We start from the raw sequence: 17275 nt of genomic DNA, 5'->3' as shown, positions 1-17275 counted from the left end.
GTGAATTTTCAAATCTTTATTAACCAGGTAGGTGCAACTTATAAGCTTCTATGTCATATAATCAGTTGTGGATTTTTATAATCTAATAAAAAGTTTAATCAAACTACTTGTATACATATAGTAAAGTCTCACTGCAGATATAACAGGAAACACTAAAAAAAAATATATATAATATCACTCTCAGGTTGTGTTTATACCATAAAAGTTATTTGTGCCCATTGCATTTAAAAAATAGTTTTTACTGACATCAATATGCTTTTTATACCAGACAGGGGTCCTGATGCAAGTTAGTGATTTAGTGAAAGAAGTTTTTCTCACAGTTGCAAAGATTGCGATATATTTAAGGTGAAAGTAAAATGGTGTACAACCCTGTATTGGGTAATCTCTTCCTGTGTTGATTCCTTTATGGCACTCGTGGCCAGTAAAGTCTCCGAAATATATGGAAAAGATCTTACTCTCAAAGTAAGCAGGCACAGCTAATCTATGTGGATCCTTTCTAACTGAGACAATAAAAGTTTAATGGAAGAATAGTGACAAAGTATAAAATAATAAATTGAGATCAAATGTGAACAATAAACTAACATTTGATGTAAAACATTGCAACAGCTATTTGGCATAAGATAATCTGTCTGGTATCAGTAACTAAGGTTTCCCAGGAATTATTTAAGCCTTTTAGGAAATGTAAGATGCCAGTTTGGAATTACAATAACAAAATCCAATAAAAGTATGATTATGAGGTTCTCAAGGTTGTTGTTTTTTCTCTTTCCAACAACTATTTTTGTCCTCTTACTGTAATCCCTCCCATGCAGCCACCAGTGTGGTTTATCTTACAGCAAACACATGCAATAAAGTAAGATAAGGCCAGGGTGAAAAGTTTAGCCATACTCAGAGCCCTGTTAAATGTAATCAGTTATGACCCTGTCAAGTAAATTATTGAATTGATAGCGAAGGCGACGCTGTGTTATCTCTCTTATAATTGGTAATTATTTGAGAACTGGCCTATGTAACACTTCTCAGAAAAAAGAAAAAACCTGGAATTGTCGCACGCAGCAGGTTTCAAGGTGAATGGTGAGCACAAGTCATTAAAGGAAGGCCACAAACAATACTTAATATAAATATGTAACATTTGCTCGGCAAAGGAACAAGAATGAATCAAAACTTTTCACTCTTTAAGTTCGCCTAGAACACAATTATTTATATAGCTCTATAGCCCCAATATACAGTAATGATTCATCCTGTATTTCTCCTTTGATCCCACATGTTGTCTAAATCTGACCTGCCAATAACCTCAAGTTACAAGCCCAAATTAAGATAAGGAGAGGTTGTCAGAAAGTCAAACAGATGAACAGGTCATGGCAAAGCTGTATCTTATCTGTGACAAGGAAAAATCATGTCATGAAAAAAAAACAGCCAAATGCTTTGCTGCACAGTAACAGTGCAGTGACACGGCTCTCTCTACCAAGAAGTATATCACGGTACAGGACGCCCTCAAACCTTGATCTGTACAAATACATCAGTACAGACTAATCACAAGGACTTTTATTTCGAAGAAAGACATCAGAACGTTTGAAGTAATCAGCTTTATTGAAATAAAAAAAAGTGCCTTTATTCCAGCTTCACACAGTGTGACACATTAAAAGCAAAATATACAGCTACAGTATTTTACAGATTTGCGTTTACGTTTGAGCATCATCTCAAACTACTTTCTTTGCTTCACGTAATTAAAAACAATGTAAAAAAAAAGTGTTGTGCAGAATTAGTGAAGGTGCTATTGTTCTGTTCCCAGCATGTCAAAATACAGAGTCCTGTGACCAGGAGAATGTGCGGCGGTCAGCACAGCCGGTGTTGTTGATGAGCTGAAATACAGCCTTGATTGAAGAGGTTTTGGTAAACAGCAGGGCAGGCAGCACATTGCTTGCAGCTGGGGCTTCTGTGAGAGCAGAGAAAGATGTTTATCTCACAGGAATAACCAAGATATTCTACTTATGAACCTCATCAATGGCTCAGTTACTAAGAAAGTCACGCTGTATTCAAAGACTTTATAATATCATAAAAATTTTATTGTTTAAATATGTCTAAGCTGTGTGCTTCATTTCTTAATTGTAAAGAGCTTCGAGCTGCGTTTGGAATATGAGGGAAGTCTTATAACAGAACATATGTGAGAATAATAAATATAAACATTTTATAAAAATATATGTCAAATTACCTCATAATAAAGCCGGTGAAGATTGGTCGAAAGTAAGCGCTGCCTGGTGATCAGCTCTATGTCTCTGAGTGTTTCAACCTTCCTCCATTTGGCCCTGCGGTTCTGGAACCAAATCTGAACAACACACACAATGACCATTTATTTAGAAAAATAAATTAAACTTCAATAATACTAATACAAGTATGAAGAAAAGTTAATGCAGTTAATTTACCTACAATGAACCAGTTCACAATAAAAGGAGTCTCGGGTATTTTGCCTTGTAATAAAAACGCCTACATCACATCTAAAACTAACAATGATTCAAAACATTTTTATAAAAATCCCTAAACAGTGTTTCAGTTTGGAGCTAATGATTTTAAATGTGTGCTCTAATCCTGCCTCACCTTATCATTAATCATTTGGGAGGTTTTGGCTTGTGTAAGAATTCTGTCCAAAGACCATTATTGTCTCTCCACTGACGTGCAAAGACACACAGTTACTGGGATTAGGTTAACTGATGAGTCTAAGTTGCCCACAGGTGTGACTGTGAGTGCCAATGGTCGTCTGTCTCTGTGCGTTAGCCCTGTGATAGACTGATGACCTGTCCAGGGTGTACCCCGCCTCTCACCCTGAAACACCTTGGACAGGCTCCAGCCACCCCGCGACCCTGATAAGGATAAGCTGAAGAGAATGGATGGATGGACTCGTTAGTGCAATCAGTCAGACAGTTGGAGTGTTTGGAGCTTGCTGATTTGATCAAATGGAAATAACAAAGTAGTGACTGATACCAGCGTAGCGCCAGTAATAATATTACTCTGTTCATGTGGCCAGTATTACAAATCTCACTATTTTAAGTTGAAAATCAAACCAAACCAAACAAGGTGTATCCCACCTGTATTCGGCTCTCTGTCAGCTGCAGGCGAGAGGCTAACTGGTCTCTGGTGCTAATATCTGGATAATGGGTTTGCTGGAAAACCTTCTCGAGCTCCTGCACCTGGAATGGTGTAAAAGTGACCCTGGTTTGCCTCTTTCTTCTTTGACCTGTGAGCAGACAGTTTGAAACATATGATAGTAAAGAAGTGGTTCAATTTCAAACTGATTAATTCTTGAATCATCCTTTTAATCTATTTTTCTACTCATATATAAATGTATTACGCACTCTTGCAGTCTCCTGCAGCTTTTGGAGCCTCTTCACGTAGTCCCATATTCTGAGTTTCTATTGACAGAGTGAAAATTTCAACATCAAAAGGAACACACATGTTCTGACAATATTTGAACCAATATTTTTAACAGTAAGGCTAAAAAACATACCTGTACATGGATGCTGGTTATATACTTGGCTGTTTTCTCTGATGACAGACCAGTTCCGATGTACTTCATTCTCTTTTCTGACACATGAGGGCCTTTTCAGAATTTCTTCAATTGAATGGGGTATTTTTTTCCTCGGCTGAGATTCCATTCCTTTATCTATTTGGGATAACTCTTTTTTTGCGTCTCCTCTCTTCCATATTTCCATCATTTTATCGCCTACCGTCAGCTCATCTGTCATTATATGTTCCTTTTATAGTCAGGTCTTGGTCACCAGTTTAAAAGATACAAAATATTCCTTGTGCTCTGTCAGGCTCTTTCAGTAAAAACAAAATAAATAGAAATAGAATAGAAATCTCTTGATGTCTGACTTCTTCTGTCTGGGATCTTTGTTACACTCAATGCTCTACAAGGTGAGAACACATGAGTGTCCTCCCACTGCTGTGAGCAAGTGTTTGACCTGCGTCACATGATCAAAAAAGAGGAGGAGCTACTGCATTATGCCACAGCATACTTTTGAAAAAAAAAAATTACTGCAATCAGCATCCAGCATTCAAAGTTTTAATCTTTCATATATAAGCTATTAATTTAAGGTGTGTGCTCAATTAATTCTCCAGATAATGGCATCTGGTTGTTATCACGATGTTAGCACGATAGAACTGAGTAGTTCAGTTTGCTCTGAGGCTTTATTTCCTTCAGTAGAATCAGCAGGACACCAGATTCCTGTTTTGTAGGATAGATTTGTACACTAAATCTGCAGCTTGATTATCACCTTGATAAAATTTCACCATAAACAAATTTAAAATCATTGCTTCTCTTTCTTATTGCCTGATTTATTGCACAGGTAATCTTTATCACCTTGGCCTCTGTATGCACTCTGACACTTTAGTTCAACTCAAAAAAAAAGAAAAAAGCACTGAGCACTCTAGCTGCAGAGTGTAGGAGAAAGTGGTCTGTCTCCATCTAGTGGTACTGGCCTCTCAGTGAACCTGCTTGTAATTCTCTGAATATAATAATGAATTTAAGGGTCTTAATGTGTATTGTATCAGAGCTCAAGTTCAAGTTTATTTAACAACATTTATGACTGCTAAGCTCATCTTGTAGGAGGGATTTCAGCTACTTATTATATTTATGTAGAAAATATGGTCAAAATAGAAGCAACGCAGACTGGGGTAAACACCTGTTTCTAGTTACAGTAGATAGATTACAGTCAATAAGCCGTTGTAATAATTCACTGAAATAAAAACTGATCTTCCTGTGTATAAGCAGCGACTCATGGGTACATATAGATATTCAAAATTAAAGTTTACATTTTCATACATGATGCATCGAGCTCTATGGCCATAGGAATGCAAAGGAAAATTAAACAACTGATTTTTGATTCAGCACGAACCCTCTGAGCTTGGGGAGCTGAAGGTAAGCAATGCACATGTTTAAATACATTATATTAACTCATTAACCACTCATGAGTCACAAAATGTGACGCACATGTGCCTCTTGTGGTCTAGGTAATCCGGTATGCGCCATTCCAAGTCAGAGCTAAGTAGGGCTGATAAAGACACGAACACAATACATCATATCAAAGAGAAGCTAATCAATTATAGCAAGCTCACACTTAATCAAAGATATGGTGAGAAAACTATAAGGAGTAACAACATGCGCTTTCTTACCGGCAAACTCTGGTAAGTTCAAGCCAAACTGCACGCCTCGTAAAACTAGGAAGGTCACAGGATGCAATCAGACACAAGATAAGAGCCAAAACATTTAGACCGAGGCAGTAAAAGATTACAGTCAACGTTGTTATGTCTCATTTGCACCTCCCAGCATGTTACAATAATAAGGGCTTAATTAAATCTTAGTGTTGTTCAGCAGTTTTGTATGTTTCAGTGCTAAATCATTATTTGTATAGACTTCTTTTCCATTGGCATTTCAATCACTGACCAGATATTGCTACTCCACTGACCTTTTGGCCTTCTATTGGTCTTCTTGAAAGAGAGCTGTCTTTCTCTCACTCTGTGTGTGTGTGTGTGTGTGTGTGTGTGTGTGTGTGTGTGTGTGTGTTCAATTCAGTCAGAATTCAGTTTTATTTGATAACACCAAATCACAACAAAGTAATAACAATAATAAACAGAACTGGAACCAAGCTCATGGAGGGGCAGCCATCTGCTGTGACCATCCATTTGCTTCCTTTTCTTCATTTCACCCCTTCTTATGCGCTTTAATTGTGTAAGTAAGATGCTGCAGAGCCAAGGCTTGTTCAATGGTTTTGGCTTAAGAGTCATTTTTTGCTGGTACCTTTTATGTTACACCCCATACCACCCCAGCTGAGTGTTTGTATTTATTAGTTATCCTCTAATATGTGAATATATTCTCTTTTTTGTTTTTGTTTCTTTTTTGCAAATGTTATTAAGCCTTTAAAAATAACACTGATTCTACCCTCGGGCCTTTGCTCGCTGACATGTGAGTCACATGCACTCAGAGTAGACCGCATGATGCCCCACTCCTGCTACTCTCCTGGGTTTGTAAGTTTCATGTGAGCTCAATTTTCTTCAGCTATTTTATTTGTTGGATAGGTTCCAAGATTCCATCTCAACTATTTAAATACTCCACAGCAGTCAGGATAAAATCTTTCTCACAGGATTCTAGTTTAAAATTGTATTTTCTAATTTAATTCTAACACTTCTGCTCTTCCTGACAAGGAAACCTACTCATTTTGGTGATCACCTGACTTTTCCTTCAGAAAAACCTTTGCAGAATTCAAATGTCCGGGCAATGATAGAATGGAGAGTTCCACAGGCATTCATATCCTTTAAGGATGAATGATATTGGTTGCTTTTCACTGGTGTCTTTGTGCTGCCAGCGTGTGCCTTAGATCCTGATTTTGGAATAAGAAGAGATGTGCACTAATAATCATATGACATGCACACAGAAATGGATGCAAGCAGTGTGAGGATGAGCTTCTGCTGCTTGTCCACCACATTAATGAAGTGGTGGTGGGCTGTTATCAAACTCCTAACAATATAATCTGATTTACTATCATTTTACAGGAAGTAGAAATATACAGTAAATTAGGAAATGAAGTTAACATCTACAGAACATTTTCTAGTCATCTATCAATACCAGCTTTGTGATTATTTGCCAACATGTGATCACTGCAGAAGTTTACCCTCCAAAACAAACATTTGGTGTTAAATTTAGAAAGAAACTTTGGGAGGGGGAAGTCTTTGTCAAACTAAAGGCTGTATTCTTTAACTGTTAAACATCTCTGACTGCAGAGGTTTGAGCTGAGCACAGGCCACCACATACAGTAGATTTGCTGCTTCTTCAGCTTTAGAATTATATGAGCTATGCTGAGGAATTAAATCTTTTAATACTTTCTTGCCTAAAGAGTTCTTGGTAAGAGATTTTATCTCCTGCCAGCCAAATGTCGGGCGGTCAGCTGCTGATTCTGTTGTAATTCGGTTCACATGAGCTGCAGGTGGGATCCATTTTGATCAACAAAAGCTGCAGTCTCATGTCTGAACTCTGCGCGTTCATAATACTCTGCCTGCTCCGACCCGTCTGTACGCTCGGCTCCTAGCTCTCGCCCCTCTCTATCAGATGCTCCTCACGATCCCTCCCCTCTGATTAATGGTTTTCATTTCTCTGTTTTGTTTCTCGGCTCAGGAGACCACAAACTGGACCTATAGCCTGACATGGCTCCAGAAAAGGAAAGTAATGGACTTGACAACTATACCTTTGCGGTGAGTGTTGCTTTTAATTTTATATTAGGAAATGATTAGAGAGATTGCATAATCTCTACACAGTTGTAAGCACTGGAATCACATCTTGGCATTCATAACTCTCAGGTGTCCATGTGGATTATAAATAATAACCCACATTCTGACTTTACCTGCAGTAACTGCAGTAACTAATATGATTAAACAGCCTCATATTAGTTTAAGATCAAACAGCTGCTTGCTGAGTGAAACAGAAGCATGAGTAGATTCTTTTTACAAGTTTCAGTCTCACCATCAAAATGACTGAAGTATCTGTAAAATGGAGGCTTTCCTACCATCACATGATTATAGAAGGAATTCTTCATTCCTACTGTTGAAAAATGGAACGACTTATCTGACTGCCCTGTTCTTTTCATCTTATTCTAATATTTTGGTTATGAGAAACATGAAATTAAGTTCTTTAATTATAGTTATTTACGTACATTTTTATAGATAACATGTGTAAAAACATATCAATACATGCCTTTTTTAAAAAAAGGGCAGTCAGTTGTGAATGATGCAAACAGTGAAATTGAGGATCACAAGTGCTGATAGATCCCTGCACAATGTTCTAGTTTGACATGTCTGCTTATTCTTCTAATGAACTAAAGCTGGAAGGACGTTTCTGTGATCTGCCCGACAACGAAAAAGAACCAGCCTCCTCTACGGACGAGTGCAGTAACAAACTAGCATACTGTGTAACAGATGTTCCTCCCTGGTACCTGTGCATCATTTTAGGAATCCAGGTATGTCAACAAAGGTTTTTTCTTTGATTTTTTTCCCTTTGGCCATGTTTAACAATGATTAAGAGCCAGCTTTGCTGCATTGTTTCTAAAGTAACAATGTAAACATGACCAGCTTTCGCTTGACATTTCCTTGAGTGTTAGTTACTTGGTTTTAGTTATGTAAGCCAGATAGTGAAATTTGACTTTAATTGCACCGAACCTTCACTGTAATCTCCCAGGTGGTGTACAAACATCAACCATGTACAAATTCTATTTGAGAATGATTTTTTTTCTTTTTTAAAATGTGTAAATCCTACAAAGATTAAATGAATCTCTGTTTTTTCCCCAACTTTGCCCTCTCAGCACTGTTTGACTGCATTTGGAGGTATCATTGCCATCCCTTTGATTCTGTCCCAGGGACTGTGTCTGCAGCATGATGGTCTCACACAGAGCCATCTCATCAGTACAATCTTCTTGGTTTCTGGGGTCTGCACTCTGTTGCAAGTAGTCTTTGGCATTAGGTAAGGAAACAAGAGGGAACATTACTTATTGAAAACCAGGCTGTAAGACTGCGTGGCTGTCTGTATCTGTGGGATGTCTCCTGGGGATATGCACTAGGAATTTTTGCAGTCATGAATTATATTGTGGGATTCTGGAGTGCTTTATATTTCTTTTATTTAATGCAAGATGATTTACATTAATTTATTGTTCACTCAGTGCTTTTTGATGTTCTGAGAGTATTTGTCCAATACTCCAATACAGGATGGAATTAACTAAGCTTCTTCTTCTAATTAAACAGCCAGAACAGAGAAGCCATTCTGCCTTTCTTCTTAATCTCTTTTGAACTATAATGCCTGCCAAAATGAATGTGCATGAACAACGAGTACTATTTGAAGGCTTCATGGAGGTGAAATAAGTCCATTTGAGCTTTTATACTGTACAGAACTCAGCTTTTATTGTCAAATAAATAGTATTTAGTTGTTTTGCTAATTAATTTCTGCTTAAAATACCAGTATGGAAACTTCCTTGTAAACAGTGACACATGCACAGGAGAACGAACATGATGTCACTGTTCTGGAGGCCTACAAACTTGTATGTTGTTGCTCTGAACTTCTGTTATGTGGTTGCAAACTCAGCCTGCCTGAATACTGGTGTCACAGATGGATTAACGGAGGAATTTCTATCTTATTATGTTTGGAATCTACTTCCTGCTAAGTCCACATTGTTCTGGCTTAGCACCACTCATACTTTCTTGTCTCTCCCAAAATGTCTGCAAGTCAGCTGTGAGGGAAAACAAGCCTCGCACTTAGTGGTGCTTTTAGTGTCCCATGCAAAACAAAGGAAAGCAGTGCTAATGATTTGTGTCCACCAGAATGAAAACTTTCTGATGTTTCATCAAAGAAATGTTTGCATGTTTTGTTTTTCACAAGAAAACTTCTCTTCTTCTGTGACTTGTGTGAATGATGCACTGCTTATGAGAATAGCATAATGAGGGTCATTACGTAGCAGATTATTTTAACTGACTTAACTTTCAGTCTAACAGTTTGCATAATAAGTCACACTCTCTTCGCATGATTTAAATTAACCATTTCCTTGTACATGATTCAAATAAATAGACTGCAGATGTCGTCAGAGAGGTCTTAAAAAACACACACATGCACAGAAGACACTGTCTCAGTCAGTCTAAGCATTTCAATCACCCAAAGATACAGTAACTGATGGTTTGCTCTCTCGTATTGCATTGTGTTAATTATTTCCAGGCTGCCCATTCTCCAAGGTGGCACATTCACATTACTGGCTCCTTCCATGGCACTGCTCTCCATGCCAGAGTGGACGTGTCCTGCATGGACGCAAAATGCCAGCCTAGTCAACACCTCATCCACACACTTCATAGAAGTGTGGCAAAGTCGAATGAGAGCAGTAAGTAAACTGTGACAGTCTGAACCTTCAGCACTTTGATCCCAGTAGATCATTTTTGGTTACATTTTTCTAAAAAATCATCTGACTTGTTCTCTCCAACTGCAAACTAGTTGAGCTTGTTAAAAAAAAGTGCTTCCAGGGAGGCACAAAGATTTCAAATTAGCGTCTGTAGTGGTCCTAGTGCCTATGCTGGAAGCCTTCGAGTTCATGCATGATGCCAAGCCATAGACTGGAACCCTCTGGTGGAGGTTTCAGCTCCTGGCTTATAGACTTGTACATGTCCTGTTAAACAGAAACACTTAAGGGTAAGGCAGATAGAATTTTATCCCAAAAGTCTAACACTGACCGGCAATAGAAATGTTTGCCAGCAAATAACAACAGAAATGTTTTTTAGTACAAAAAGGTTAATGAGGTTACGAATTCCAAATTCTGACTGTCAACATTTTTGTGTTTCTCTTAAGCTTCAGGGATCCATTATTGTGGGATCACTCTTCCAAGTGCTGGTTGGTTTTTCAGGCCTCATTGGCCTCTTCATGCGCTTCATTGGACCTCTCACCATCGCTCCCACTATTTCTCTCATTGGACTGTCCCTCTTTGACTCAGCGGGTAGCAGTGCTGGGAACCACTGGGGCATCTCTGCAATGTGGGTAAAATTTCTAAATAAAGTCCCTAAAAAAGGCCCCATTTCTCTACATAACATAAAAATGACTAAACGAATATTTAAAGACTGCCAGAGAGATTTGTATAGAAAATATTTCATGCCACCTTAAAGCAGGTTTCTCAATAAAATGTGTGTTAGGTTATGTTAAGTGTGCTCCCAGTCGTGCCTGGTCAAGATTTTAGAAAATAATACGCCTTCAGCCGAGTAAAGCTTTAATCTTAAGGCTGCAGAGGAAAGCCTATTAAAACTTTCTTGCCCAACATCCAGTACAGCTGATCTACTTTCCTTTTTCTTCATTACAAGTCGACTCAGCAATATTTACACAATGTTTTTTCCCCTTTATGTCTGTGTCACACAGGACCACAGCACTCATCATCCTGTTCTCGCAGTACCTCCGTCACATACCAGTGCCCTTTCCAGCATATAACAAGGATAAAAGACTGCACACCTCTCCAGTCTACGTCTTTCAGATTCTTCCTGTATGTTGAAAACATTGAGTCTTTTCTTTTTTTCTATTAATTTTTTAATATTAAAGCCAAACAAAACAGATAACAAGGTGTTTTTTAATGCATCACAAGGTTTTGCTTGGAATCACGTTATCTTGGACCATTTGTTACATTTTGACTGTCTACAATGTACTTCCTGCTGAACCAGACAAGTATGGTTACCTTGCACGCACCGATCTAAAGGGAGATGTCATGAGTCAGGCTCCCTGGCTGGTTTTCCCGTACCCAGGTAAGATAGAAAAGCTCCATTAAAACAACTTTGGTCATTTTCTTTGTTTCTGATTTTTAACTAAACTCAGACTGAATGGGATCATTGTTTCCACCCACATTTCTTTGTAATGAAGAGGAATATCATCCAGTACCACAGTGTGGCTCAGTGATGTGTTGGAAGAAACTCACAGAGTCATCAAAGTTATCTTATTTTCAGAATAATATTTTGCAGATTATGCATTTGTGACATTTTCAACTTGCTTGCGTTTCCAAAATTAGGACAATGGGGGAGACCTACTGTGAGCCTTGCAGGGGTGATTGGCATCTTGGCTGGTGTAATTTCCTCTATGATAGAGTCTGTTGGGGACTACCACGCCTGTGCTAGGTTATCTGGAGCTCCACCACCCCCAAAACATGCCATCAACAGGGGTATCGGTATTGAGGGGATAGGCTGTCTGTTGGCAGGTGCCTGGGGTACTGGAAATGGTACCACCTCATACAGTGAAAATGTTGGAGCCCTTGGTATCACAAAGGTGAGATGACCTGCTGTTTTATGAATTATGCATTTAAAATCCACATTTTTTCCTTTGTTTTTGCTACTGTTTGGATTTTTTTGGAGTTTTGTGCAGTTTTCTGCATTGTTAGTTCTTTTCCTCCCCTAAACTTGGCATTTTAAGCACAAATTTCAGTGCTCTCAGATCTCAGGAAAACTGAGAGAATTTCTATTTTTTGCAGGTGGGCAGTCGGATGGTGATTGTGGCCAGCGGAGTGTTGATGGTTGTCATGGGTATATTTGGTAAAGTGGGCGCTATATTCACCACTATCCCGTCACCTGTCATAGGAGGAATGTTCATGGTTATGTTTGGTGTCATCTCTGCAGCCGGAGTTTCAAATCTGCAGGTTTGTACTGAAGCTCAAAAATGTCGGCACATTTTCTTCTTTTGATTTGAGTCGGTTTTAACTAGACTCTGTTTCTGGGTCACATTTTCAGTACGCAGACATGAACTCGTCTCGAAACATCTTCATTTTCGGCTTCTCCATGTTCACTGGTCTGGTTATTCCTAATTGGATATTGAAGAATCCCAAAGCTATTTCTACAGGTGGACAGAAAATCTTTACTAATCTTAGAATTTTTTTTCCAACAAACTGATCATTTAAACACAGGTCTAACTGTTTACATTGTGTCCAGGTGTGGTAGAACTTGATCAGGTCCTACAGGTACTTCTGACAACCAGCATGTTTGTCGGTGGCTTCTTTGGTTTCATACTGGACAACACCGTTCCAGGTATTGCTCTTTTGTTACTGTTCTGCATTTATTTAATTCACCGTGTTTAAAACACTGAAGCACAGATCTGAGGTTATGATAAACATGGCAATTTAATGAAACTGATGAAAATGATTTTCAGAATGCTTTTAGGGTATTTAGTATTGTGGACATATTCATTTCGTTTAGTGATTATTCAATTGATTAAGAAAGGGTTAGAATAAAAAGTAATGTGAAAAAGAAAGTTTACACAAGACTCTATGACTCTATAGTGAGGACTATGAGAACTCCTAGGTGAAATAATCATTTCCTTTCTCACCCTCATCATTGTGGAGGAATTTTTACGGCATTGCTTATTGAGGTTTGCAGGTATTTGTTTATGCACAGCCCTCTTAAGGTCTCACTGTAAGGGAGCACTGAATTTCAATCTGGTCAAGGTCTAAAGTTTGATGGGTCTTTACAACACCTTGATTATTATTTTTTTCCTATTCTGCTTTAGATTTGGTGGCGTGCTTGGGATCATTATCAGTGTCATTGTAGTAAGGGTCTACTTTCTTTTTCACAGGACTTTAAAAATGAAAACAGCAAAATAAGTAACATTTTTTAACCTTTCATTAATGTCTTTCACTTCAGCTAAATTTAAAAGAACAATGTTTTAGAAATATTCTATTAGAGAATCCCGGGACACAGTGTTGTCACATTTATGATAAACAAACCAAATCAGGAAATAGAAATAATCCAGAGTCAGGTTTTTTTTAAAAAAAAACATTGAACATGTCCAACAGGATCGAAGCATGAACGAGGTATCCTTGCCTGGAACAAGGCTCATGAGGATGACTCCAGCAACACACTGGAGAGCGGAAAAGTCTACAGCCTTCCCTTTGGCATCAACTCTCATCTGTGTTCTTCCTCCTGGTTCCGGTACATCCCCTTTTGTCCTCCTACCATGCCCAACTCCCCAGATGGATGCGGGGCAGTTGCTAATTCAGTGGAGCCTAAACAGCCATTGGGACAGCAAGAGCCTGCACAAATTATTACTGCAGCTGGCCTGTGAGTGGTGCACTCACTCCAGCGTGCCATTTTGGGGATTTTTCCAAAACCAGTTCCATCACAGGCAGCTCAGTTTGGACCTTGTAAAGGGCACTGTAATATAACAACATGGTGCAAAGTATTTAAATGACCTTTTAGGGTGATGTTTGCAAATTATATCCCGCACTGGGAGGTACATGATCAGTCACAAAGTTACAACCACTCAGTGGGTAAGTGATCATATCATTACAGTGCAATGTTCTGCTGGGAAGCCTTCGTTCCTGGCATTCATGTTGGTTTCAACCAACTAAACATTGTTGTAGACGAGTAACACTTTCCTTTAAGGAGGAGACTGTTTTACCACAGTGTGAGAAGTGGTTTTAATGTTGTGGCTCATCTTTGACTGGGTAGTATAGATAGACTTTTTTGTAAACTGGTGATACTGGTGATATGATAATTGTTCATGATGTATATCTTAAAAAAACCTGAGCAGTCATCTGAATCCAGACCTGCAGTTCTCATTGGTTCAAAACTTGATGTTTTATTCTTTCATATTAGTCTTGAAATGCCGTCACATCTGGGTGCTAGTGAACAAACACTGAAATGACAGGAATATGATTAAATCCACAATGTTTAATGCTACATTCAAGATATGAATTTGTTTCATATACAGTACCTCATGTTTGGATGAACATTTGCTGTAACAGTTAATATTTTACAATGATTGTGTTTATTTTCTTTCTGTGCACTTTACGAATTCATGCTGACGTTTACTGACAGGACATTTCCATCAGGATCTGTCAGCCATCCAGCTGCAAGCTCCAACACTTCTTCAGTGCTCAGACATGGACTGCTAAATGAAATTTTTCATCTGTGTGCATATTAAACAGTGAGTCATTGTGTCACAACACCACTGCTTACTCAGTTTCTCAATGTCAGATCCTTCTTGATGGATTTGTACAGGCTTACAAAGGACTCTGCCCACACGTCTCTTTGGTATTCAGTAGCGGAGCTGACCATCTGATGGGCAGTGTACACCAAAGTCAAGACAGTGCGCTCAAAATCGTGCTGATGCAGGTAGCCAGTATGATTTGAAAGACCGGATATGAGCCCCAATACGTCTGTTAGCTTTTTGGGAATGATCTCTTCGCAGATTAAATCCAGGTTTCTTGTCTTTTGAAGGGAAGCTAGTTCAGCATCTGTGACCGAAAACGCTCCACTGGATTCAAAATGTATGCCAGTCATCAGTATCTGTATTTAGTGACAAGAAAAGAAGTAACTGTTAATAGTTACATTGCCAGTGTTTGCTTTTTACTCATAAAAACTCAAAAGTTTGTTCTTTTACCTCAAACAGCAGATGAGCATCACTGATGGAGCTGATGAAAGTGGGGTTCACCGCAGCTGTCACTCCTCTTTTTATGCTACTTGCAGCTGGAAATAAGGCTGGTGCACCAAGAGACACAGACAATGAGAATCAAGGGTGTTATGAAAGCATGAGCAGTTTCACATCTGGATTATTTCTATGCATCCAAAAGACAGTTTAAATCTTTTCAGCTGGAAATCCCTGTGACAAGTAAGCAATATTCCCTGCATGGTACAATGAAATGCAGATTTTACTGTGAGGTGAAGGCTGTGACAGATGTGAAATCCGGGTTCATCCAGCCCACAGCAGCAGGTAATCTATAATAGGTGTTTTAAAGTCTGTGATCTCTAACCTTTCTTATGAATCCTATCAGCAGACAATGAGACATGACCTCAAACTTCAAAGGAAACATAGAAATCAAAGGCGGAGTGACACATGGATTGTACAACAAGTTCCAGATGATTGTACAGAGCTGTATATGGGATTCAGCCTCAGTTTCAGCATTCCTTATGCTTATGATTTAAGCCAGGATGTTAAAAACAAGTAAGTTGATGGGTCAAACGCAATTCAGAAGCTTTCTTTTTAACTTGAATATGAATTTTACAAAAGCAGAATTGTTCCTTTGCCTTACTTTTAACTGCTTTCCCTCAGAAAAGGCTCACTAATTAGGATTAAACTTAACAAGTCTAATGGAAACATTAGGTATCTGACAAAACTCTGTCCAGGTGTTGGTGCCACATGTCAGTGTGTAAAACCACCAGAGTTAGAGAGCCTGTGTTGTAGGGTGACGTGAAAATCGCATGAAAAACAGAAAACAACATGAAAAGTCCAGGAGGTCACTAGATTAAAACACTGTAGAGCATGAATGACTACACAATATTTCTATCAATCTAGATTACATGGCCCAAAGTGGTGGTCCCAGTGAGCTGACATTTGATGGAACTAACATGTTTAAAAGGAACAAAGTTACTGTTTTCACACATTGTCCAGTCTCTCACATCCAATAATGGCATGGTTTTATTAATACCTAAAAGTGGAGTTTCTGCAATTCTGAGGTCCAGGTGACCGAATTTTCTTTTCCCAAAAGCATGAAAACAGGAGGGAATCGTGCAAAAAGACAGACAGAAAACTGCTCCAGCATGCAGTAATATCGGTAGAATGGTAAAGTGATTCAGTTCAAAAAATAAAAAAGGAAGCACATTAAGAAATTCATTGATATTGATATGCCAGAGCCACTTACCCAGTGCCAGCACGTTCACAGCATGTGTTTATTTCAGCAGATGAAACAAGATGATATTTTAATAGACTTTAAATCAACCGAGCAAGTCGGTCATTATGTTAAGCTAACGATCTCCATTAATCTCAGTTCAATAAGGTCGGCGAGAGCTTGCATTATTGAACAGGATAGCTTTTCCTTTTTAGTAACTTCTCCAATTCACAGCGATTAAACATTTTCATGAAACATATTACTCTGAATTACATGTTTAGGTAATTACGATTATGTCAGGACATAATTCATAATTAGTTGCATAAAATAGTAATTAAACTCCAGCATATCCAAACCTGTTTTCACTTTTATGTTCTACTGATAGAAGATATCACAGCAAACACTGTTTTCTCTTCCTTCTCTCTTACTGCACAGTTTTACATGAAATGTTTTCATGTACATACATGTTCCTAGTTATGCTTACATACTTTTGAGTAAGGCACATTTATTTTATTAGATCTGCAGCCTTTTTTTTTACTATTTGCTATTTATAATTCATTCTAATTGTTGTGACAATATAAAAATTAGCATTTTTTCAAGCACGTGAGGTTGGATGAGGTTCCACTTGCATGGTATTTATTGGTGCTGCCCCACGGTAAGTTATTCATCTATGTAAGACTTTAACTCCAAAAAAGATCCTGGACTTTAACTGCAGTCTTAAACCTCGATGACCAACTTTATTTCTTTGGCAGCTTCACATCGCAGCGGGAGGAAGTTGTTTGAAACACTGAGATAAATGCCAAAACCGGTGTAACATCATAATACTAAAGTGCACATGGTGCCCATGTTTATCAGCTGATCTTAAAAAAGAGCCCAATAAATCTAATCCTGATGATTGCAGCTTCTCATCCCTACTTGCTTTCATCCTTGCCTTCATGTCAGTGATCCACACTCATCTATGCTTTTTAATCGCTTTCCTAGAGTGGCGTGTTTTTTTGAATTGCAGTGAAATCAAGATTTACAAAAACACTCAACAAACTCCACAGGCAGAAAGAATCATCTGTCACAAGCTGATCTGATCATCTTTGCTGTAAGCTTTTTATTATTCACAGTGTTTCCTCCTTCTCTCAGATCAGTTT

The 17275-nt window shown here is 38.4% G+C and overlaps 2 protein-coding genes across 2 annotated transcripts; one reads left to right on the top strand and one right to left on the bottom strand.

Annotated features, from left to right (window-relative positions):
- Positions 1-1768: 1768 nt before the first annotated feature.
- On the bottom strand, positions 1769-3390 carry LOC134631859 (homeobox protein aristaless-like 4). Its single transcript, XM_063480416.1, has 4 exons — positions 3345-3390; positions 3078-3226; positions 2207-2320; positions 1769-1930 (listed from the first exon to the last, which is right to left on the bottom strand). The coding sequence occupies exons 1-4, from the start codon at positions 3388-3390 to the stop codon at positions 1769-1771; spliced, it is 471 nt and encodes a 156-aa protein (XP_063336486.1).
- A 3565-nt stretch (positions 3391-6955) lies between these two features.
- slc23a4 (solute carrier family 23 member 4) lies at positions 6956-14488 on the top strand. The gene is made up of 13 exons (XM_063480124.2): positions 6956-7056; positions 7160-7236; positions 7863-7997; positions 8340-8497; positions 9737-9896; positions 10358-10539; positions 10916-11036; positions 11136-11292; positions 11553-11806; positions 12009-12173; positions 12265-12373; positions 12463-12558; positions 13323-14488. Exons 2-13 carry the CDS (start codon positions 7189-7191, stop codon positions 13589-13591), a joined length of 1854 nt encoding a protein of 617 aa, XP_063336194.1. The 5' UTR covers positions 6956-7056; positions 7160-7188; the 3' UTR covers positions 13592-14488.
- The last annotated feature ends 2787 nt before the right edge of the window (positions 14489-17275 follow it).

The sequence above is a fragment of the Pelmatolapia mariae genome, linkage group LG7 (genome assembly GCF_036321145.2).
Source record: "Pelmatolapia mariae isolate MD_Pm_ZW linkage group LG7, Pm_UMD_F_2, whole genome shotgun sequence".
Classification (NCBI taxonomy): Eukaryota; Metazoa; Chordata; class Actinopteri; order Cichliformes; family Cichlidae; genus Pelmatolapia; species Pelmatolapia mariae.
This window is presented reverse-complemented; position numbering and strand designations above follow the sequence as displayed.